The sequence below is a fragment of the Monodon monoceros genome, unplaced genomic scaffold (assembly GCF_005190385.1).
Source record: "Monodon monoceros isolate NGI ecotype Baffin Bay Population unplaced genomic scaffold, NGI_Narwhal_1 Super_Scaffold_20, whole genome shotgun sequence".
NCBI classification, from domain to species: Eukaryota; Metazoa; Chordata; class Mammalia; order Artiodactyla; family Monodontidae; genus Monodon; species Monodon monoceros.
In genome coordinates this window covers 66,177,819-66,201,069 of record NW_021703777.1, presented here as the reverse complement: position 1 = coordinate 66,201,069, position 23,251 = coordinate 66,177,819, and the positions used below count along the sequence as shown (strand labels likewise).

The 23,251-nt window shown below is 39.4% G+C and overlaps 1 protein-coding gene across 4 annotated transcripts in view; it reads left to right on the top strand.

Moving 5' to 3' along the window:
• Positions 1-4,105: 4,105 nt before the first annotated feature.
• SLAIN2 (SLAIN motif family member 2) overlaps positions 4,106-23,251 on the top strand; it is an 80,796-nt gene continuing 61,650 nt past the window's right edge. For 2 of the 4 annotated variants that reach the window (XM_029235399.1, XM_029235396.1), the window contains exon 1: positions 4,356-4,906. In XM_029235399.1, the coding sequence (XP_029091232.1) occupies positions 4,518-4,906 (389 nt within the window). In that variant the 5' untranslated portion in view covers positions 4,356-4,517. Of the gene's footprint in view, positions 4,982-23,251 lie in introns of all 4 variants that reach the window. The other 2 variants (XM_029235397.1, XM_029235400.1) reach the window with 2 other exon arrangements.

Below are 23,251 nucleotides of genomic sequence, written 5' to 3'. Positions count from 1 at the left end.
GGTTCATATTCTACTTTTCCAACTTCACTATCTGATATACTACTTAAAGAAAGGAGGAAATAATAAATTTAACAATCTTACCCTCCCTCTTGCTACCACAAAAAGGGTGGGAGACTAGGTATTGTTCCATTTGGGGTTAAGACGGCAGCCTTCTAAGAGTCTGAGAGCCTGTTTACCTCTGCCCTTATCGTGGACCTTCCCATTTTGCATCAATATAATACATACCCCCAACAGTGTGATAGGGGGCCACCCTTGGCCGGAGGACTTTCTTAAGGAAGTGATGTCTGCCATTATGGTCACTTTTGAGGCATCCCATAACTTTAAGATTTGATTGATGCTGACTGGAAAAATTCTATGTTCAAATCCTGTGCCCCTCTTTTTTTTGTCCCCAAGATTTCAATTCACAATTTCTTATACACATAGCCTTTAAAGTTCTTGAGATTCCTCCTTAAAGTTGCATGTGCCAAGACAGTAAAGAAGAGCCCTCTTGATAGACCAGAGGGAGGTAGATCTCTGGGAAGAATGCTGGTGAGGAATAGGTGAGAAAGAACATGTAGGAAATGACTGGTGCAGTGTGTGCCTGTGAAGACAAAATAAATGTACTGGATAGTAAAGCTTTCTTCAAAGAATTGGAGCATTTTTTAAACAAATGCAAATATTTCTGTAAGTGCCTAGCAATTTCTAAATTCCTTTTGGGCATGTGCTCATATGAGCGCACCCGTACACACACACACACACACACACACACACACATCTTTGTTTAGGATTCCTAAATACCTTTAAGCCATTGAGTAATAGTTTATTTACTTAAATAATTTTAGCGGTTGTAATATTTTCCACTTTGTCAGGAGCTTCACCAAGAGGTAACATACAAGTAGAAACAAGTTATGGAAAGGGACACACCTGCTTAGAAAAAAAGCAACTCCTTCGTCCAGGAACAAAGCAAGCTTATCAAAAAAGACAACACCTGAAGAGCCAGTTGGGATAATTGTGCATACTGCAGACACCTCCTAGCTTTACTCCTCATGTCTACCTGAGAGTCACTTTTAGAGTGACTTTTAAAAAACATGCTGTAACACTTCTGAGTCACCAGAGAATTGTAGTTAACCCGAAAGAGAAAGACAGGTTTAGGATGGAATGGAAGTATTCTTGTCCTCATACGTCTCAGTGAGAACCTAAGACTTTCTCTCCTCAGCAATTCTTAAGGGCTGTTGGCATTCAGGATGTGGAGAATGACCTAGTTTTGAAGATGACATATGTAGTGTGACATGTTGCTCTTTGGAAAGAGGAAAATATAATTAAGAAAATCAACCATTCAACATTATTAGGAATCTCCACTTTAATGATTTGAGACATAATAAACGCATTTATCTGAAATTCACTCGACCTAAATCCATCCATTCATTCAACATTTACTGAACACCTACCACACAGTAGGCACTATTCTAGGCACCAAGGATACATCAGTGAATCCTGTTTTCACACAGTTTACATTCTGCTGGGGAGAGATAGGCAATAAACAAAGGAAGAAATAGATGATGTGTCTGAGGAAAAATGAAACAGGCTAAGAGGATGGGGGATGATAGGGATGCTATTTTATGAGGGTCATAATAATGAGGATAGTGAACTTAGGTGGTGATATTTGAGTTGAGATCTGAATGAAGGGAGAGAGTTAGTAATGTGACAGAGTGGAGGAAGAATTGACCCTAGATAGTGGGAATAGCAAGTGCAAAGTTCCTAAAATAGAAACATGCTTGCAGGTTTGAAGAACATCAGAAAGGCCAGTGTGGCTGGAGTAGAGTGACGGAGGGGAAGAATAGGGTAGTCAATGAGATACCTGCAGAAGTTGCCAAGTATCAAATCTTTTAGGCCAAGGAGAGGATTTGGGATTTTTAAGTATGTTGGAAATCAAGTAGAGGATCCCTAGCAAAGGAGTGACCTGATCTGACTTACACAAAGGACCATCTGGTTGCTCTGTGCATCACAGATTGTAAGCAGCAAAGTGGAACAGCCCATTAAGAGAATACCACAATAAGCTACACAAGAAAATATGGCAACTTGAACTACAGCTGTACCAGTGGTGGTGCTAGGAAGTATTCAGGCATATTTTGAATATAGAGCCAGAATGACCTGTGTAAGGATCAGAGATTAAAGTCAAGTACCAGATTTGTGGTATAGCTAGGATCTGCCATCCAGTGTTCTCATGCTCCATTCATTTTTCCACATTACACCAACCTCTCCTTGCCCCCATGAACTTCATAATGTTATATGAACTATTCTTTTCAAGGAATATATTTGAAATGTTCTTGTTACAGAACCTGGCTAGTTGGGATCTATTTCACAAACTATTAAATGCAAGTGAAAGTGCTATACATGAAGCAGCCATGTTGTTTAATCCTCTGGTGACTAGTTCAGATGTGCCAGAGACAGCAATAATATTTATATGTGCATCATATAGATTATACAATTATTGTGACACAAAGATATCCTTTGACTAGGTGTGCATAGCTAGGAAAATATTCTACTTATTTATTTATTTAGGCAGCTCCGTGTCTTAGTTGCAGCACGCAGGATCTTCACTGTGGCATGCGGACTTCTTAGTTGGGGCATGCGGACCCCTAGTTGCTGAATGTATGCAGGATCTAGTTTCCTGATCAGGGATGGAAACTGGGCCCCCTATGTTGGGAGCGTGGAGTCTTAATGCACTGGACCACCAGGGAAGTCCCGACATTCTACCTATTTATAATTGGTCAGCAAACGTCAAAAATACTCAATGCTTTTTTTTGCTGTGAATAACCATCTATCCGGTCCTTGACTTATCAGAATTTACATTCCTCATAACTTTCAACAAACCAGATATTCAATGTCCACTGTGTCAGACACTCTACTAGACATGAAAAACTAAAATAAATGGTCCCTTTTCATCAGGTACACAAAAACAATTGAAAGTGACTTAGAAAAAGAAGCAAAATTTTTAAAAGTGCAGACACCTGTTGCAAACTATTGATCAGGCAATGCTAGAGTAAACAGAACCACTAGATTGTTGTGGAATTGTCAGGAAAAATTTTCCTAGATGGGTGAGCGTGAGTTTTAAGAAAAGGAATCGGATTTAGCAGTTTTATGAAAAGGAATCAGATTTGGTAGAACATTCTAAGTAAGGAAAATATAGCACAGGAAGGCTAAAGGGTAGAAGCAAGTGACATGGCATGCGAGTCCACACCCAGGTGTATGTAATAGGACTGGATCATTATTAGCAAAGGGTGGAGGAGGCAATTAGAGGAAAGCTGCAAACATAAACCAGTAGTTCACAACTGACAACTCAAGAGCAGTTAATGTGATCACAACAAAGAATTTAGGTGTTTTGTTTGCTGTCAGTAGTACGAATAATAAACGGGTGCGACTGAAGGCAGATTCTTAGTCATACTTCTCTCAGCATTCATCAGTATTTGTCAACACGTTTATTAAGTACTTTCACTACACAACTGTTTTCAAGACTATGAAAAAGATTTTCAGAAGAAAACGATACAAAGAGCAGATTCTGCATCAATTAACAGACAAAGTTGAGAGAGGAGCAGTTTTCTATCGCCGCTTCCGTGCCAGTGTGCAGTAAACTGCAGTGAAGTCGGGAAAACTATTCTAGATAATGCCTTCAAAGTGCACAGTGTCTCCCCGTAGTAAGCACTTAACAATTTATGGTTATTATTTTGACCTTAGACCTCTCTTAACCATTGCGATTCTGCTTTCTCATTTTCAGAGGAATAAATGGGTCACAGATGGTCTTAGGATCCTGCCAGCCCCGACAATTTCCTATTTCAAGGAGGCATCGAATAAATATTTGCTGAACAAACAGACGAAGCAAACTGTCTCTCCACGGAGCCGGGCTGAGCGCCCACCAGGGAACCAGCCGGGAGGGAGGACAGGCTCGGATGCTGGACCCAGAAGCGGGTGCTCATCCAAGGCCAACAGGCGGGGTTAAGGGAGAGTCTCGATTTGCAATCTTAGCGCCACCCGCCGCCAAGTCCACACTCCCCTCGGGCCCCGCCTGCGGCCGTAATCGCTCTTCTCAGCTACCAGGGCAACGACCCGCCTCCGCCGACGCTCCGGCCCGCCCCTTCCGGTTTAAGCCCCGCCCCCGGCCTCGCCCGTGGCCCCACCCCTCCGCGAGATCGCCGCCGGGTCCTCTCAGCGCCTGCCGCCGGCCGGTCCACCCCCCGACGCTCTGAGGTCACCGACGGGGCCGGGCTGAGGTGGGCGGAGGGACAGAGGGAAGATGGCGGCCGAGGCCGGATATTGGCGCCGCCTCCCCCAATCCTGGAGCCGGCGCAGATGAGGCGGCTCGGCTGGGGCCAGCGGCGCGTCGGAACCGGAGCAGGGGGGGACCGTGGCAGTGGGGCCTGGCCCTGATATATGCCGGCGCCTCGGCTAGAGTGAGCGGCGGCGGCGCCTCTTTCCTCCGGCTCTTTCCCTGTCGCTGTGAGTCTGAGCGGGTGGCGGGCGGCCGAGGCGGCGGGGCCGGGATGGAGGACATTAACTCCAATGTGAACGCGGACCAGGAGGTGCGGAAGCTGCAGGAGCTGGTGAAGAAGCTGGAGAAGCAGAACGAACAGCTGAGGAGCCGCTCCGGGGCCGTGCAGGGCGCCGGCTCCCTTGGGCCTGGCAGCCCGGTTCGGGCCGGCGCGTCCACTCCCTCCTCCGGAGCGGCGTCCCCTAGGGGCTTCCCCTTGGGCCTCAGCGCCAAGTCGGGCTGCGGGGCCGGGTCGGGCCCGAGGCGGACGAGTAGCGAGGAGCTGCGGGACGCCACCTCCTTGCTGGCAGCGGGCGAGGGCGGCTTGCTGGACGAGGTGGAGCCGCTGCGGCCCGAGGAGCTGGAGCGCCTGTCAGGCTGGGAGGAGGAGGAGGAGAGCTGGTGAGCGCGGGGCTCCGGGCCGGAGCTGGGCGGGGACGGGCCCGGGGGCGGAGAGCGTCTTCCGAGGGCCCCCTGGTAAGACACCTCGCTTTGTGTAGCGGGGTCCGCTCTCTGATTCATGGTTTTCTTGCTTTGGCTGCGGAACGGTCAGCGAGAGTTGGGGGTTCGAGGCTTGGAAGAGGAACAGGCTTTGTAGCTAGTTCTCCTCTGGATTGGGGACCCTCTGAGCTTTGGACCCCGTTGGGGTCTGGGGTCTGGCACAGCCTAAGAAGGGCTGCTCGCCGTGGGAGGAGTCGGAGATGGGAAACTGCTTTGTAGGAAGGGATCCAGCTTTGTGTGAAATACTGGCTTTCGGATGGCGGCCTGGGCATTTTGGGTGTGATGAGGTGTCACCCGGTGCGCGGAGCAGACCAGGGTAATCTAAGTCCGGGCAGCGGTCAGTGTTTTGGACCCGTGGGAGATGGGTACATTTCTGGCGGCGATGGGGAGACCGTGTGGATCAGCAGCACTCCCCCTTGGGTAGTAGGGTGACGCTTGCTTTGTGTGAAGAGGGCAGAGGATGGTGCTGCTTTGTGTGACGAGTCAAGGGTGGAACAAGAGCCCTGGCTCTCATTTTTTACACAAGAATTGGGTCTGGCATTTTTCGAAGCTGTGAAGTGACAGTTATCTATCTTTCATTTCCATGTCATCCTAGGGGCAGAGAAAAACAGCCGTATTTAAAAATCTAAACCGAACTGTATTGTCATAAGCTACTTCTTGATAAAATTATGACCCACACCGTAATATCATTTCCATATATAGAAAGGACATGAGAGGCAGTTTCCCTCATGTTTTATTGTAATTGCATAAAGATGTCAACGGGAAATTCTTAATTTGTCTTAATTTATCCTTTTTTAAAGTTTTAATTTTTAGCTAAAGTATCTCTGCTCTTTGTTGAAACTGAAACTTCTAACTTAGTAAGGTTGAAATCCTTCATAGACTCCGGTTTCGCAGGGCTGCAACCCTTACAGAGTGTACTGAGGTAGTTAAGAGCTTTGCCTGGATTCAGATCCTGGCTCTGCTACTTAGTAGCTTTGGGCAAGTTAATCAGAGCATCATTTTCTTCCTCTGTTTGATGGAGAAGATAATAGTTCTTACCTCTGTAGAGTTGTGAAGATTATGTGAGCTAATCCATGTATGCTTTTAGCATGGGTCTGGTATATAAGCTCTGTGAGACTAGCCACTATTACTCTTAAGCCTAGTTGTTTAAATCAAGAAATATTTAGTGAGTGCTTTCAGGATCTTGAGGGAGGTTCTTAAATGTTGATCCCTGTTCATTAAGGAAGTTATAGTCTTGTTTGGGAGCCAAGTTTTATGGAGGAATAAAGAAATAAGCTAGGAAATACACAGTGTATTGCTTAAAAGAGTGATAGGGACAAAAAGTACTGAGAGTGCTCAGAAATTGAGAAGAAGATAATAGTCTGGTTGGGGCAAACTTTGAGGAGAGGTGGTTTTGGAGCCTGAGAGTGGAGAAAGAGTGGGAAGGGCATTTTATGCTCTGACAACTGCTAGAGCAGAGTCAGAGATATTTGTAACTCTCAATTAGAAAGGTTTGAGTTACAGAGATGCTCTTGAATATATGATGTCAAGCCTTTATTTTATTGCTAAGTGATACCAAATATTATTAGAACTGACTGTGGTAGTGACAGTTTTCATATTAGTGTGAAATCACGTCCTTACAAAGGAATCCTAGGTATGTATACACTTTAAAAGAAGTCGGAATCATCTAATATCACATGCCTCTTCCAAGTGATGATGATAATGATGCTCATAATAATAATGAAGATTAGCTGCACTCATTAGCCCATTTTAGACTATGTATTCTTAGAACACATTGACTCCCCTTGGAGAAGCTGATTAAGTCTTTTGCTGCTTTGGTTTCTGATCACAGTGTTTTTGTTCAGGTAAAGCAAGTCTTTTAAAATACTATGCCAGAAGTTTCTTTTGGCCATTTGATTCCTGCTTACTACTTTGATCCTGGTTACATATCTTGATGTTATAGATGTCCTGTGCTTTTTCTGAAAAGATTTGTGTGAATTGAAAGTTTGAAAATCATATTTAAAGTGCTTTGGAGTATGTGTATGGAGTATAAGTTATAAGGGGTAGTGGGTGTTAGTAGCAGTGAGGGAAAGATTTAAAGAGTCAAGAGTTTTTCTTAGCAAGCTGAAAGTCTACTTTCTATAACTTATACCCATTTCCTTCCTTTTCATCTAGAGGAATGTTTTTTCCCAAATGTATACCACAAAATGTCAGTCCTGAAAGTGTTAGTAGATATTGTGTGAAAAAAATAATTGTGGGTCTGAGATCAAATATATCTGGGAAAAACGAGGTTCAACAACAACAACCAAAAAACCCCACCAGATTTCTTTAATGCTGGGCTTTTTAAATATGCTAATATGTATTGAATATAGTAAGTCTCTAAGTGGTATGGTTTGTTTCCTAAACTTATTTGCTCTCCCAAGGAACTAGTATCTTTAGAACACACTTAGAAAACAGTATTGTATTTACAGCAGTGGCTTTCACGGTTTTGTTTTGTTTTTTTCTCAATTCCTGCTTCATGATAAGAAATACATTTTATACCATAGCCTAGTACACACATGTTTATGAATAATTGAAACAAAAGTTTCACAAAACTATACTTGGTATATGTGGTAAAGCGCTAATGTTTTCTGTTCTGTTTCTTTAGAAAAAAATGCTGGTTACAGCCCACTGAGCTGATGTGGTGACCCATTAATGGCTAATTATCAGTTTGAAAAATGCTCTTATAGAACAACTCAGAAAAGTCTAGAGAAGGGAACTAACATTATTGTGTATCACAGTGTGTCAATCTATGCCAGGCAACTTATAAACATTTTTACACTTAATTGCATTTAATTTTTATCCATTTATGAGGTAGCTATCATTTTTTAGGTAACGACACTTCTTCTCTCTCCAAGCATCAAATACCAGATGGTAAATGATGGAGTCAGGATTTGAATCTAGGTCTTTATGACATCAAAGCTTATGCTGTTTCCATTATATTTTGCTTTCTCCAAGTCTGATTCCTTTTCCACATGAATGGCCCCTTACGATATTTGAATACTACCATCATGACCCTGCTGACTCCTCACCACCACACACTCTGAGCATTCTCATCTCTTCTTCAGAGTAATACAATCCCAGTTTACTTAATCATTCCTTAGATAATGTAATTCTCTGATCTTTCAACTGTGGTCATTTTTCTCTTAATGAATTCTGGTTGCTCCTTGTCATTAAACGTGGTACCCAGAACTGTACTCAGCATTTTAGATGGTATTTGACCAGACAGTGTGTGGTGGATATGTCTTGCTTGAGCTAAATGCTATTATTTTGAAACCAAATATTTCATTAACTGTTTTAATTTCTGTTATTTATGCTTAAAATGAGTGAGTAGCTTCAATTACACTCCATATGTTTTATACATAGGCTGTTACACTAAGTCTTCCTAACCCTGGTTTTCTGTAATGAATTTTTTTAGCTTGAATATTAGGCTTTTATATTTCATTTTGTTAGTCTTGATTTAGGCATTTAATATCTGTTCCTTCCAAATTTTTTTGTCATTTTTGTATTTCATAAGCATACCTACTGGGCCTTCATTTAAGTTGTTGATAAAAATATTAAAATGACAGAATAAAGGGCTCTGAAATATGCAGCTTGACTAGACTCCCTCCAGATTAATGAACATCATTAATCAACTCACACAGTGGTTGTTCAGTAACTGTTAGTACTACTTATTATTATCAAGCCCATATGCCATTTTGCCTGTATGGATATTATGAAAGATTTTGCCAAGTGGCTTGCTATAATTAAGCTATATGGTGCCTTAAAGAGTTCTTACTTTCAATGAAGTAAACTTATTAGCATAGACATTGCAGTTAATTTGGTTTGACTTGTTCATGATGAATCTTCTGGGTTTTTCCTATTCTAACTTTACAAACATTTTGTTGAACCTAGTTTTAAATTTTGCAAGGAATCAGTCTGGTCTGGAATTTCTAAACATTGCTTGTTTTTCTCTTCAGAAATTATCCTATTTTGTCTTATCCAGGCTTTTGAGCTTGCCATAATATTGATATTTCAGAACAACAAATTTCAGGTCAACAATAATTTGGTGATAAAATTTCAGTTATCTTCCATTATTTGGAAGAGTAGACTTAAACCTGTTCCAAGCTACCTTTTGGCTTTCTGTGTATCACCTTGCCTCATTTGAACTACAATTTCCCTCAATTTAGCCTCCCCAAAATTCCACGTTTATAGTTCAGTACTGTCAACTACATGTACATTGTTGTGCAACAGATCTCCAGAACCCTCCCATCCTGCATGACTGAAACTCTACACTCACAGAAGAGTAACTCCCCTTCCCCCTGCTCCTGGAAAGCACTGTTCTACTGTGTTTCTATGAGCTTAACCCCTTTAGATACCTATAAGTAAATCATGTAGAATTTGTCTTTTTGTGACTAGCTTATTTCATTTAGTATAATGTCTTAAGGTTCATCCATGTTGTAGCATATGACATGGTTTCCCCCTTTTTGAAGGCTGAATAATATTCCGTTATAGTATATAACACATTTTCTTTATCCTTTCATCTGTTGGTGGACACTTGGATTGCCTCCATTTCTTGGCTGTTGTGAATAATGCTGCTGTGAATGGGAACCTACAAATAACCTGTGCAAATACATGCTTTCACTTCTTGTGGGTATATACCCAGAAGTGGAATTTTTGGATCAAATGGTAATTCTATGTTTAATTTTTTGAGGAGCCACCATACTGTTTTCCACAGCAGCTGTACCATTGTACATTCCAACCAGCATTATACAAGAGTTCCAGTTTTTCCATATCCTTGCCAACACTTGCTTTGATTCATTCTGAGTTTTTATATGGTGTGAGGTAGGAGTCCAACATCATTTATTTTGCATGTGGATATCCAGTTGTCCCTGTACCATTTGTTGAGAAGACTTTTCTGTTCCGTTAAATTGTCTCGGTACCCTTGTCAAAAATCAGTTGCTCAGAGATTGGTTCAGATGGTGGAGTAGAAGGACGTGCTCCCACTCCCTCTTGCTAGAACACTGAATCACAACTACCTGCTGCACAACCATTGACAGGAAGACACTGGAACTCACCAAAAAAAGATACCCCACATCCAAAGACAATGGAGAAGCCACAATGAGACGGTAGGAGGGGTGCAATCACAATAAAATCAAATCCCATAAATGCTGGGTGGGTGACTCACAAACTGGAGAACACTTATACCACAGAAGTCCACCCACTGGAGTGAAGGTTCTGAGCCCCACGTCAGGCTTCCCAACCTGGGGGTCTAGCAACGGGAGGAGGACTTCCTAGAGAATCAGACTTTGAAGGCTAGCAGGATTTGACTGCAGGACTTTGACAGGACTGGGGAAAACAGAGACTCCATGCTTGGAGGGCATACACAAAGTAGTGTGCACATTGGGATGCAGGGGAAGGAGCAGTGACCCCAGAGGACACTGAATGAGACCTACCTGCTAGTATTGAAGGGTCTCCTGTAGAGGCGGGGGGTGGCTGTGTCTCAACATGAGGACAAGGACACTGGCAGTAGAAGTCCTGGGAAGCACTCCTTGGCGTGAGCCCTCCCAGAGTCAGCCATTAGCCCCACCAAAGAGCCCAGGTACACTCCAGTGTTGGGTCACCTCAGGCCAAAAAACCAACAGGGAGGGAACCCAGCCCCACCCATCAGCAGACAAGCAGATTAAAGTTTTACTGAGCGCTGCCCACCAGAGCAACACCCAGCTCTTCCCACCACCAGTTCCTCCCATCAGGAAACAAGCCTCTTAGATAGCCTCATCCACCAGAGAGCAGACAGCAGAAGCAAGAAGAGCTACAATTCTGCAGCCTGTGGAAGGAAAACCACATTCACAGAAAGACAGACAAAATGAAAAGGCAGAGGGCTATATACCAGATGAAGGAACAAGATAAAACCCCAGAAAAGTAGCTAAATGAAGTGGAGATAGGCAACCTTCCAGAAAAAGAATTCAGAATAATGGTAGTGAAGATGATCCAAGAGCTCGGAAAAGAATGGAGGCAAAGATTGAGAAGATGCAAGAAATGTTTAACAAAGACCTAGAAGAATTAAAGAAGAAACAAACAGATGAACAATACAATAACTGAAATGAAATATATACTAGAAGGAATCAATAGCAGAATATCTGAGGCAGAAGAACAGATAAGTGACCTGGAAGACAGAATGGTGGAATTCACTGCTGCAGAACAGAATACAGGAAAAAGAATGAAAAGAAATGAAGACAGCCTAACAGACCTCTGGGATAACATTAAACGCAACAACATTTGCATTATAGGGGTCCCAGAAGGAGAAGAGAGAAAGGACCCGAAAAAATATTTGAAGAGATTATAGTCAAAAACTTCCCTAACATGGGAAATGAAATAGCCACCCAAGTCCAGGAAGCACAGAGAGTCCCATACAGGATAAACACAAGGAGAAACACACTGAGACACATAGTAATCAAATTGGCAAAAAGAAAAAAAAAGAAAAAATTTTGAAAGCAGCAAGGGAAAAACGACAGGTAACATACAAGGGATCTCAGCAGAAACTCTACAAGCCAGAAGGGAGTGGCATGATAAAGTGATGAAAGGGAAGAACCTACAACCAAGATTAGTCTACCCGGCAAGGATCTCATTCAGATTCGATGGAGAAATCAAAAGCTTTACAGACAAGCAAAAGCTAAGAGAAGTCAGCACCACCAGACCAGCTCTACAACAAATGCTAAAGGAACTTCTGTAAGTGGGAAACACAAGAGAAGAAAAGGGCCTACAAAAACACACCCAAAAAACTGAGAAAATGGTAATAGGAACATACATATCATTAATTACCTTAAACGTGAATGGATTAAAAGCTCCAAGCAAAAGACACAGGATTGCTGAATGGATACAAACACAAGACCCATATATATGCTGTCTAAAAGACATCCACTTCAGACCTAGGGACACATTCAGACTGAAAGTGAGGGATGGAAAAAGATACTCCATGCAAATGGAAATCAAAGGAAAGCTGGAGTAGCAACCCTCATATCATATAAAAGACTTTAAAATAAAGAATGTTACAAGAGACAGGGAAGGATACTACATAATGATAAAGGGATCAATCCAAGAAGAAGATATAACAATTATAAATATATATGCACCCAACATAGGAGCACCTCAATACATAAGGCAACTGCTAACAGCTATAAAAGAGGAAATCAACAGTAACACAATAATATGGGGGGGAGGGGCTTTAACACCTCACACAAATGGGCAGATCATTCAAACAGAAAATTAATAAGGAAACACAAGCTTTAAGTGACACAATATAACAGATAGATTTAATTGATATTTATAAGACATTCCATCCAAAAACAGCAGATTACACTGCCTTCTCAAGTTCCCATGGAACATTCTCCAGGATAGATCACATTTTGGGTCACAAATCAAGCCTCAGTAAATTTAAGAAAATTGAAATCATATCAAGCATCTCTTCTGACCACAATGCTATGAGATTAGAAATCAATTACAGGGAAAAAACGTAAAAAACATAAACACATGGAGGCTAAACAATCTTTCCTAAATAACCAAGAGATCACTGAAGAAATCAAAGAGGAAATAGAAAAATACCTAAAGACGAATGACAAAGAAAATACAACGTATGGGATGCAGCAAAAGCAGTTCTAAGAGGGAAGTTTATAGCAATACAAGCCTACCTCAAGAAAGAAGAAAAATCTCAAACAATCTAACCTTACACGTAAAGGAACTAGAGAAAGAGGAACAAACAGCACCAAGAGTTAGCAGAAAGAAAGAAATCATAAAGATTAGAGCAGAAATAAATGAAATAGAAACAAAGAAAACAATAGCGAAGATAATAAAACTAAAAGCTGGTTCTTTGAGAAGGTAAACAAAATTGATAAACTGTTAGCCAGACTCATCAAGAAAAAGAGGGAGAGGACTCAAATCAATAAAATTAGAAATGAAAAAGGAGAAGGTACAACAGGCACTGCAGAAATATAAAGCATCCTAAGAGACTACTACAAGCAACTCTATGCCAATAAAATGGACAAACTGGAAGAAATAGACAAATTCTTAGGAAGGTATAACTTTCCAAGACTGAACCAGGATGAAATAGAAAATATGAGCAGACCAGTCACAAGTAATGAAATTGAAACTGTGATTGAAAATCTTCCAGCAAACAAAAGTCCAGGACCAGATGGCTTCACCGGTGAATCCTATCAAACATTTAGAGAAGAGCTAACACCCATCCTTCTAAACTCTTCCAAAAAATTGCACAGGAAGGAATACTCCCAAATTCATTGTATGAGGCCACCATCACCCTGATAACAAAACCAGACAAAGATACTACAAAAAAAAGAAAATGACAGATCAGTATCACTGATGAATATAGATGCAAAAATCCTCAACAAAATACTAGCAAACAGAATCCAGCAACACATTAAAAGGATCATACACCATGATCAAGTGGGATTTATCCCAGGGATGCAAGGATTCTTCAATATACGCAAATCAATCCATATGATACACCATATTAACAAATTGAAGAAGAAAAACCATATGATCATCTCAGTAGATGCAGAAAAAGCTTTTGACAAAATTCAACACCGATTTATGATAAAAACTCTCCAGAAAGTGGGCATAGAGGGAACCTACCTCAACATAATAAAGGCCATATACGACAAACCCACAGCAAACATCATTCTCAATGGTGAAAAACTGAAAGCATTTCCTCTAAAATCAGGAACAAGGCAAGGATGCCCGCTCTCACCACTATTATTCAACACTGTTTTGGAAGTCCTAGCCACAGTAATCAGAGAAGAAAAAGAAATAAAGGGAATACAAATTGGAAAAGAAGAAGTGAAACTGTCACTGTTTGCAGATGACATGATACTATACATAGAGAATCCTAAAGATGCCACCAGAAAACTACTAGAGCTAATCAATGAATTTGGTAAAGTTGCAGGATACAAAATTAATGCACAGAAATCTCTTGCATTCCTATACACTAATGATGAAAAATCTGAAAGAGAAATTAAGGAAACACTCCCATTTACCATTGCAACAAAAAGAGTAAAATACCTAGGAATAAACCTACCTAGGGAGACAAAAGACCTGTATGCAAATAACTATAAGACACTGTTGAAAGAAATTAAAGATGATAGCAACAGATGGAGAGATATACCATGTTCTTGGATTGGAAGAATCAATATTGTGAAAATGACTATACTACCCAAAGCAATCTACAGATTCAATGCAATCCCTGTCAAATTACCAATGGCACTTTTTACAGAACTAGAACAAAAAAATCCTAAGATGTGTATGGGGACACAAAAGACCCCGAATAGCCAAAGCAGTCTTGAGGGAAAAAAACGGAGCTGGAGAATTCAGGCTCCCTGACTTCAGACTATACTACAAAGTTACAGTAATCAAGACAGTATGGTACTGGCACAAAAACAGAAGTATAGATCAGTGGAATAGGATAGAAAGCCCAGAGATAAACCCACACACCTATGGTCAACTAATCTATGACAAAGGAGGCAAGGATATACAATGGAGAAAAGACAATCTATTCAATAAGTGGTCCTGGGAAAACTGGACAGCTATGTGTAAAAGAATGAAATTAGAACACTCCCTAACACCATACACAAAAATAAACTCAAAATAGATTAGAGACCTAAATGTAAGACCTGACACTATAAAACTCTTAGAGGAAAACATAGGAAGAACACTCTTTGACATAAATCACAGCAAGATCTTTTTTGATCCACCTCCTAGAGTAATGGAAATAAAAACAAAAGTAAACAAATGGGACCTAATGAAACTTAAAAGCTGTTGCAAAGCAAAGGAAACTACAAACAAGACGAAAAGAGAGCCCTCAGAATGGGAGAAAATCTTTGCAAATGAATCAACAGACAAAGAATTAATCTCCAAAATATATAAACAGCTCATGCAGCTCAATATTTAAAAAAGCAAACAACCCAATCCAAAAATGGGCAGAAGACCTAAATAGATATTTCTCCAAAGAAGACATACACATGGCCAAGAAGCACATGAAAAGCTGCTCAGCATCACTAATTATTAGAGAAATGCAAATCAAAGCTACAGTGAGGTATCACCTCACACCCGTTAGAATGGGCATCATCAGAAAATCTACAAACAACAAATGCTGGAGAGGGTGTGGAGAAAAGGGAACCCTTTTTGCACTGTTGGTGGGAATGTAAATTGATACAGCCACTATGGAGAACAGTATGGAGGTTCCTTAATAACTAAAAATAGAATTACCATATGACCCAGCAATCCCACTACTGGGCATATACCCATAGAAAACCATAATTCAGAAAGACACATGCACCCCAATGTTCATTGCAACACTATTTACAATAGCCAGGTTGTGGAAGGAACCTAAATGCCCATCGACTGCCGAATGGGTAAAGAAGATGTGGTACGTATATACAATGGAATATTACTCAGCCATAAAAAGGAACGAAATTGGGTCATTTGTAGAGACGTGGATGAATCTAGAGACTGTCATACAGGGTGAAGTAAGTCAGAAAGAGAAAAACAAATATATATTAACACATATATGTGGAACCGAGAAAAATGGTACAGATGAACCAGTTTGCAGGGTAGGAATTGAAACACAGATGTAGAGAACGAGTGTATGGACAGTGAGCGGGGAAAGCAGCGGCAGGTGGGGGTGGTGGTGTGATGAATTGGGAGGTTGGGATTGACTTGTATACACTGATGTGTATAAAATGGATGAGTACTAAGAACCTGCTGTATAAAAAATAAAATAAAATTCAAAAATTCAAAAAAATAATCAGTTCTTCATAAAATGTATGGGTTTATTTATGGACTCACAATTCTATTCCCTTGATCTATGACTATCTTTTATGCCAGTACTGCCCAGCGTGATTACTGTAGTTTTGAAATTGGAATGAGTGAGTCCTCCAGTTTTGTTTTTTTCAAGATTGTTTTAGCTATTCAGTGACCCTTGTATTTCCATGTGAATTTTAGGATCAGCTTGTAAATTTCAGCAAAAAATAAAAGGCAACTGGAATTTTGATAGGGATTGTATTGAATCTGTAGATCATTTGGGGATCTTAACTTTTGAGATCTTAACAGTATTGAGTTTTTTCAATCCATGAACATTGGATGTCTTTCTATTCATTTAGGTCTTTAATTTCTTTCAACTGTGTTTTGTAATTTTCAGTGTGTGTTACATTTCTTTTTTTAATTTTATTTTCAGTCATTTTATTTTTTTAATGCCACTGTAAATGGAATTGTTTTTCTCAATTTCATTTTTGGATTTTTCATTGCTACTGTATAGAAATACGGTTGATTTTTGTATATTGACGTCATTGTCTCCTGCAGCCTTCTTCAGGTCATTTATCAGCTGTAATAGTTTTTTTTTTTTGGTGTGGATTCCTTTGGATTTTTTTTTCTTTGCGGTACGCGGGCCTCTCACCGCCGTGGCCTCTCCCGCTGCAGTGCACAGGCTCCGGACGAGCAGGCCCAGCGGCCATGGCTTACGGGCCCAGCTGCTCCTTGGCACGTGGGATCCTCCCGGACCGGGGCATGAACCCATGTCCCCTGCATCGGCAGGCGGACTCGCAACCACTGCGCCACCAGGGCAGCCCCCTTTGGATTTTTTATATAAAAGATCATGTCATCTGCTAATAGAGATAATTTTACTTCTTTTTTCCAATCTGGATGCCTTTTATTTCATCTTCCCGTCTAATTGCCCTGAGTAGAACATCCAGTATCATGTTAGGTCCAAGTGTTGAAAGTGGACATCCTTCAATGTGATTTTTATTACTCTTTTATTTTAAGTAATTGCTAACAATTATTATTATTATTATTTTGTGGTACGCGGGCCTCTCACTGTTGTGGTCTCTCCCGTTGTGGAGCACAGCCTCCAGACGCGCAGGCTCAGCGGCCGTGGCTTATGGGCCTAGCCGCTCTGTGGCATGTGGGATCTTCCCAGACTGGGGCACGAACCCGTGTCCCCTGCATTGGCAGGCAGACTCTCAACCACTGCGCCACCAGGGAAACCCTGCTAACAATTATTTATTGCATTAACACATGACAGATACATGCTAAGCACTTTATATACAGTATTTCATCTTCTTAATAACCCAGTATGGTTAGTCTATTATTAATCCCCATTTTAAAGATGATGAAATTCAAGCTTAGGTTAAATAATTTGCTTGTAGTCTCTCAAGTATGTGGATGAGCTAGGATTGGAACACAGTCTGACTATGTTTAAACATTTTCAACTCTTACCTAATTTTAATTATCTGTATTTTTCATGTTATTCTTCGTACATTTGTACTGTTGTTCACCTTTGGCTATTTTATATTACCTAATTCTGTTTTTTAATCATTTGTGTTTAACGACCGGAGCCCTATGTACATTTTTATGAATTTCTTTATCTGATGACCTCTTTTTGTACTCACTATTCTTGTGCTGAATTGGCCTTTGGAGCCCCTGGGAGTCAGATTGTAGCTAAGAGCCATGACTCTGGAATTAGGTCGCCTGAGTTGAAATCCCTGCTCCCACCTTTGTCAACTGCATGACCTTGTTAACCACTTACTCTCTGTGCTTGAAAGTTTTCATTATCTGTAGAGTTAATTATTGTATCAACCATATAGAATTAAATGTAATATAGGTAAAGGGTTTAGAACAGTTGTTGACACAAATTAAATATATAAGTGTTAGCTTTGTCTTTATCATCTCCATTTTATTTTAGTTCTAGACTGGTCTGTCTTTGCAGTGAACTTAAAAAAACTTTTTGAAAAATTTCAAACATATACAAAAATAGAGTGAACAGTAAAATGAACCTCCACTTAATTTACAACCCATCTTTAACACTTAGCAACTCATGCCATTCTTGTTTTATCTATACCATTCAAACCTCAACCCTCTGGACTATTTCGAAGCAAATTTCATCTCAAACATCATATCATTTAATTACTAAATATTGTAGTAGAAGATAAGGACTCTTTTTAAACATAACTACACTACCAGTTTACCCTCCCCATTAAAAATAGTTCTTTAATATCATCAAATGTGCTCTGAATGTTTTTAGATCAAATTTTCTAAAAAAAGGTTTGCACTTCTTTGTTTAGAATTTTTTTTCTATTTTGCTATAAACTCCAAAATGAAATGGCCTCTTTCTTCCAGTATTTTGATCATTTTGTTATCCCCAGTTAATTTGTTGTTGGTGATGGTCAGAACAGGTCCAGTTCTCATTTCTTCCTAAGCCTTTTGAGAAGTTAATTGTTGGGTAAATCAAGAATTTCTTAGGTGTTCTCCGTGCAGGGTGAGGTTTTCGGCAGATGTCTAAAAACTTGGAAGTGATCCCATGTCATTATTACATACTTTCTTTGTACTAGAACTGAAATTTGAATTAGGTGAGTAACATCATTCATATCTTCCTTTGGCCTCTTGGCCTGTAATCAGCTCCTGTAATATCATTCTTATTTTTACAGTTATATAACATTTTTAGTTAAATTTAGTTTTAGTGTCTCTGTGCTTTTCATCCATGTACTTGTACTTTTAGGCTCCCAGGTTTCTGTAAAACAAAATAATTTTAGTCTAATTTTCCATAAATCCTCATGTTCTTCATTAAATTTACCTAAAACAGGTATACTTTTACTGAGGAAAGAAACAGTAGTGGGTCTCAAAGAAAGGACTCTTTTTAAATGGTTTTTATTAGAATTTCTCAAGAGCCTCATAAAAAGAATAAACAAATACATATAATACATAAAACATCTTTATGTTACTATTTAAAATATTCATTGTTGAGGGGGAGGATTAGGAACTGACCTCTCCATCTCTCCAAGTCTCCAGATTCTTTTCTCCATTCCTAGTGTGAATTGTGCTAATTGAAAAGGAATTTACATGTGGGCAAAAGGAGGGTGTATGTGTGAAATACTTTCTAAATGAGTTTTAGATTGTTTATTCATCCACTCTGCTGCATTTTTGTAGATGAGAGTTTAGTATTGTGTATATATGCATAAAGACTGTATTATCTAATCAGTATTTGTTAATTAAAATTATTTGTCAGTATCTAGAAGTTTGTTGCTTTATTTTTTTTTTTTACTTTTTCTTTGAGAGATTCATTATTGCTGACATACACTCTCTATATCTGTAGAGAAGACTACAGATTGAGAATAATGATTTTAGGGAAAATAGACATGAGCTGTCTGACTCTTTGTGGGGCCCTTAGGAACTTTTGCAGAACTTAAAATCATAGAAAATAAAATTAGAAATGGACTTTGAGACCAGGCGGTCATGCCTCTTGTTTTTAAGCTGATTTAATATTCAAGCTGGTCAGGACAGATGATTATTTCTTCTTTTCTTAAAGGTTTTTGAGATTGGAAATCTAATAAATTCCTCATATCCCGTTAAATCCATTTTACTTTAAATCAGTTTTCTTTTAAGTTTATGAAGACACTTTGAACTCATGCTGACTTCTCATCAATAAATTTTATGGATAAACTTCCCTAACTCAGAGGTAGATATGTCTGTGGTTTTTTCTTACTGTATTTTTTTCTCTCATAGCCCTTCACTTCTGATAATGGACTTTTACTACTTGACCTTTTTGTTTTATGTATGCTTTTTGTAGGGGACCATTGGTAGAATTTGCCTGTGATTTAATATGATGAGCCTAGGTTTATAAAGCAATTTAATTTGTATAATTGCCACCACTTATAATTTGGCAGTCATTCACTGATTAACATCTTGAAGTTTTGTTTTCTAGACTCTTCTATACCAGGGAGATGTTACTTTAAAGTAACGTGGTTCGTGTGTGTGTGTGTGTGTGTGTGTGTGTGTGTGTTTTAAATGAATCAGAAGTTATACATCTAGATGATCATTTTATTCCCTTCTTAGCAGTGGTTTTCCAGTGATTCTAACATGGGTTTACATTTTTTTTTTCTTTAATGGAAAAAATACCTAGACCCCACTATGTGTGAGCATTGCAATGCTGGGAACACTTAGAGACATGATAATGCATTTTCTTGCTTTCTTGAAAAATTGAATTTGGCCAGGAAGGGCCACATGATTGGTAAAATATATTACAATCATTATTGTTTAAGCATGTTCTATATACCAAGTATTGTATAAGGCATTTTATGCATGTTAAATAATTTAATCTGCACAATTTTGAGTTGTAGTTATTGTTATCCCCATTTTTTTCAATTGGGGTAAAATATACAAGACAAAAATTACCATTTTAATCACTTTTAAGTGTACAGTTCAGTGGCATATAAATACATTTACATTGTTGTGCAGTCATCACCACCGTCCATCTCTAGAACTTTACAAACTGAAACTCTATAAATAGTAATTCCCCATTCCCCTATTCTCCCTGCCCCCAGCCCCTGGCAACCACCATTCTATGTTCTGTGTCTATGAATTTGACTATTCTAGGTACCTCATATAAGTGGAATCATATAGTATTTATCTTTTAGTGTCTGGCTTATTTCATTTATCATTGTCTCTTCAAAATTCATCTGTGTTGTAGCAGGTGTCATGTTATCCATATCTTACAGGTAAGGAAACTAAACTCGAAGTCACATAGCTAATATAGTGCGTTGAGATTCATACCAATCCTGAAAACCGTGCCTGATAAAACATTTGATCTTGATTTATTTAACCTGTAGATAGATTTTTTAGACTTATTCTGTATAACTCTGGAGATCATTACTAGAACAATAGGTATACATTAGAGGTAAGCAAATATTTATTTAATATAAGGAAGAATTTTCTAGTAGAGCTGTTCCTAGATAGTATAGACTGCCTTTAAAAAGCGTGAGTAACCTTTAGCAGTAAAGACTGCTTAATGGTCCTGTGACAAGGGATGTTTCAAAGAGGTAAAAGTTAAATTTGGTTATTTCTAAGTGTTCTTTTAATCTGTGTTTCTGTGATTAAAATATTGTCATCTATTTTGGAACATAAGATACCCTAACACAAATTGCTAAGCTTAAATGTGGGAAAGATCTTTAGCAATGTAAGCATCATGGATTTTTCTTTTCCTAAATCTATGGCACATTTCTCCAAATATCCATAGTAAGAGAAGATTCTTTTCCTTTTGAGGGTAGGTTTGAATTTTGAAAACTGTTAAAGTCATTATTATGCCTCGTGAATAAAAATGGGTTAGCAAGATATTTGAAGTCCTCAGCAGTCCAACTCCAATTCACCTTTTTCCTGGATTTTCTTGCTGTTGTCAGAAAACTTCATAAACATTCATGCCTGTTACCTTTTAATTTTCGTTCTGTATAGTACCTTTCTTCTTTCCTTTCTGAAGTTCTCAATTTCCCACTTGGTTTACTTCCTCTTCAGTGTTGCCTATCACTGTTTATATATCTTTTTAGAGTATATGTAACACCACAACCTCATACTTTGTCTTGTCTAGATGGTGAGCATTTTAAGCAGAGGAAGCAGTATCATATTCATCTTTGTGTGTCGGAACAGGCTCTCAGAATCTTGTGTGTAGTAAGAATTCAGTTATATTAAATTGAATCAATCTGATTGTCAATGATGTTAAGTTGAAACGAGGTGAACGAGGTAAAATAATGAGACCAAATTTCTTGCATGACTTGCATGACCCCTATGCCAGTTACAAATGAGGAATTTCATACATACTCTGCATAATGGCAATATTTAAACTGTACTCTCCCATGAATGAATTAAAGAAAATTCTGTCCAGATACAGTATCTGATGTTTAAAATCAGTTTTAAAATTCTCTCTTTTGTAGGATAACTGTTACACCTTGTCTTATACTTCTTTGTACTTTTTGTAATTTCTCAATTTTCTGTTATGAACACAAATTGCTTTTTCCTTCCTTTTTTTTTTTTTGCGGTACGCGGGCCTCTCACTGCTGTGGCCTCTCCCCTTGCGGAGCACAGGCTCTGGACGCACAGGCTCAGTGGCCATGGCTCACAGGCCCAGCCGCTCCGCGGCACATGGGATCCTCCCGAACCGGGGCACGAACCCGTGCCGCCTGCATCGGCAGGCGGACTCTCCACCACCGTGCCACCGGGGAAGCCCACAAATTGTTTTTATAATTTAAAAAAATCCTGGTAAGTCTTACTGATTTAAGTCAGTTTCATTACTCTGTAGTCACATAGGGTAGGGACCATAATACAGCATGATACATTAAAAAGCCATTGATGTTTTCCTTGTTACTTAGAATCAGTAAGATTATATTTCACAGATGAACAAATTTTGGTTCCAGTAAGTTTAGACATGTGTTTTTGATAGAACTGGAGCCCAAGTCAGCTGATGTGTATGATCTTATCCGTTATTCTTGTTTTTAACTTTGCATTTTAAAAATGAGATTCCACAAATGCAAATATTAACAAGTTTATCAGATTTACCTAAAGTATGTAGTCTTTTTTTAAAAATTTTTATTGGAGTTTAGTTGATTTACAATGTTGTGTTAGTTTCAGGTGTACAGCAAAGTGAATCAGTTATACATAGACATACACTTACTCTTTTTTAGATTCTTTTCCCATATAGGTCATTATAGAATATTGAGTAGAGTTCTTTGTGCTATATAGTAGGTCCTTACTAGTTATCTATTTTATATATAGTAGTGTGTATACGTCAATCCCAATCTCCCTTTATCCCTCCTCCCCCTTTCCCCCCTGGTAACCATAAGTTTGTTTTCTACATCTGTGACTCCATTTCTGTTTTGTAAATAAGTTCATTTGTACCATTTTTTTTTTTAGATTCCACGTATAAGGGATATCATATGATATCTGTCTTTGTCTGACTTCACCCAGTATGACAACCTCTAGATCCCTCCATGTTGCTGCAAATGGCACTGTTTCATTCTTTTTTTATGGCTGACTAACATTCCATTGTATATATCTACCACATCTTCTTTGCCCACTCCTCTGTCGATGGACGTTGATTGAGGTTGCTTCCATGTCTTGGCCATGGTGAATAGTGCTGCAGTGAACATTGGGGTGCATGTATCTTCTTGAATTATGGTTTTCTCCAGATATATGCCCAGGAGTGGGATTGCTATATGATATGGTAGTTTTGTGTTTTTTTTTAAGTATTATTTATTTATTTGGTTGCGCTGGGTTGTGGCAGGCGGGCTCCTTAGTTGTGGCATGCAAACTCTTAGTTGCAGCACGCATGTGGGATCTAGTTCTCTGACCAGGGATCGAACCTGGGCCCCCTGCATTGGGAGTGCAGAGTCTTAACCACTGTGCCACCAGCGAAGTCCCCCGTAT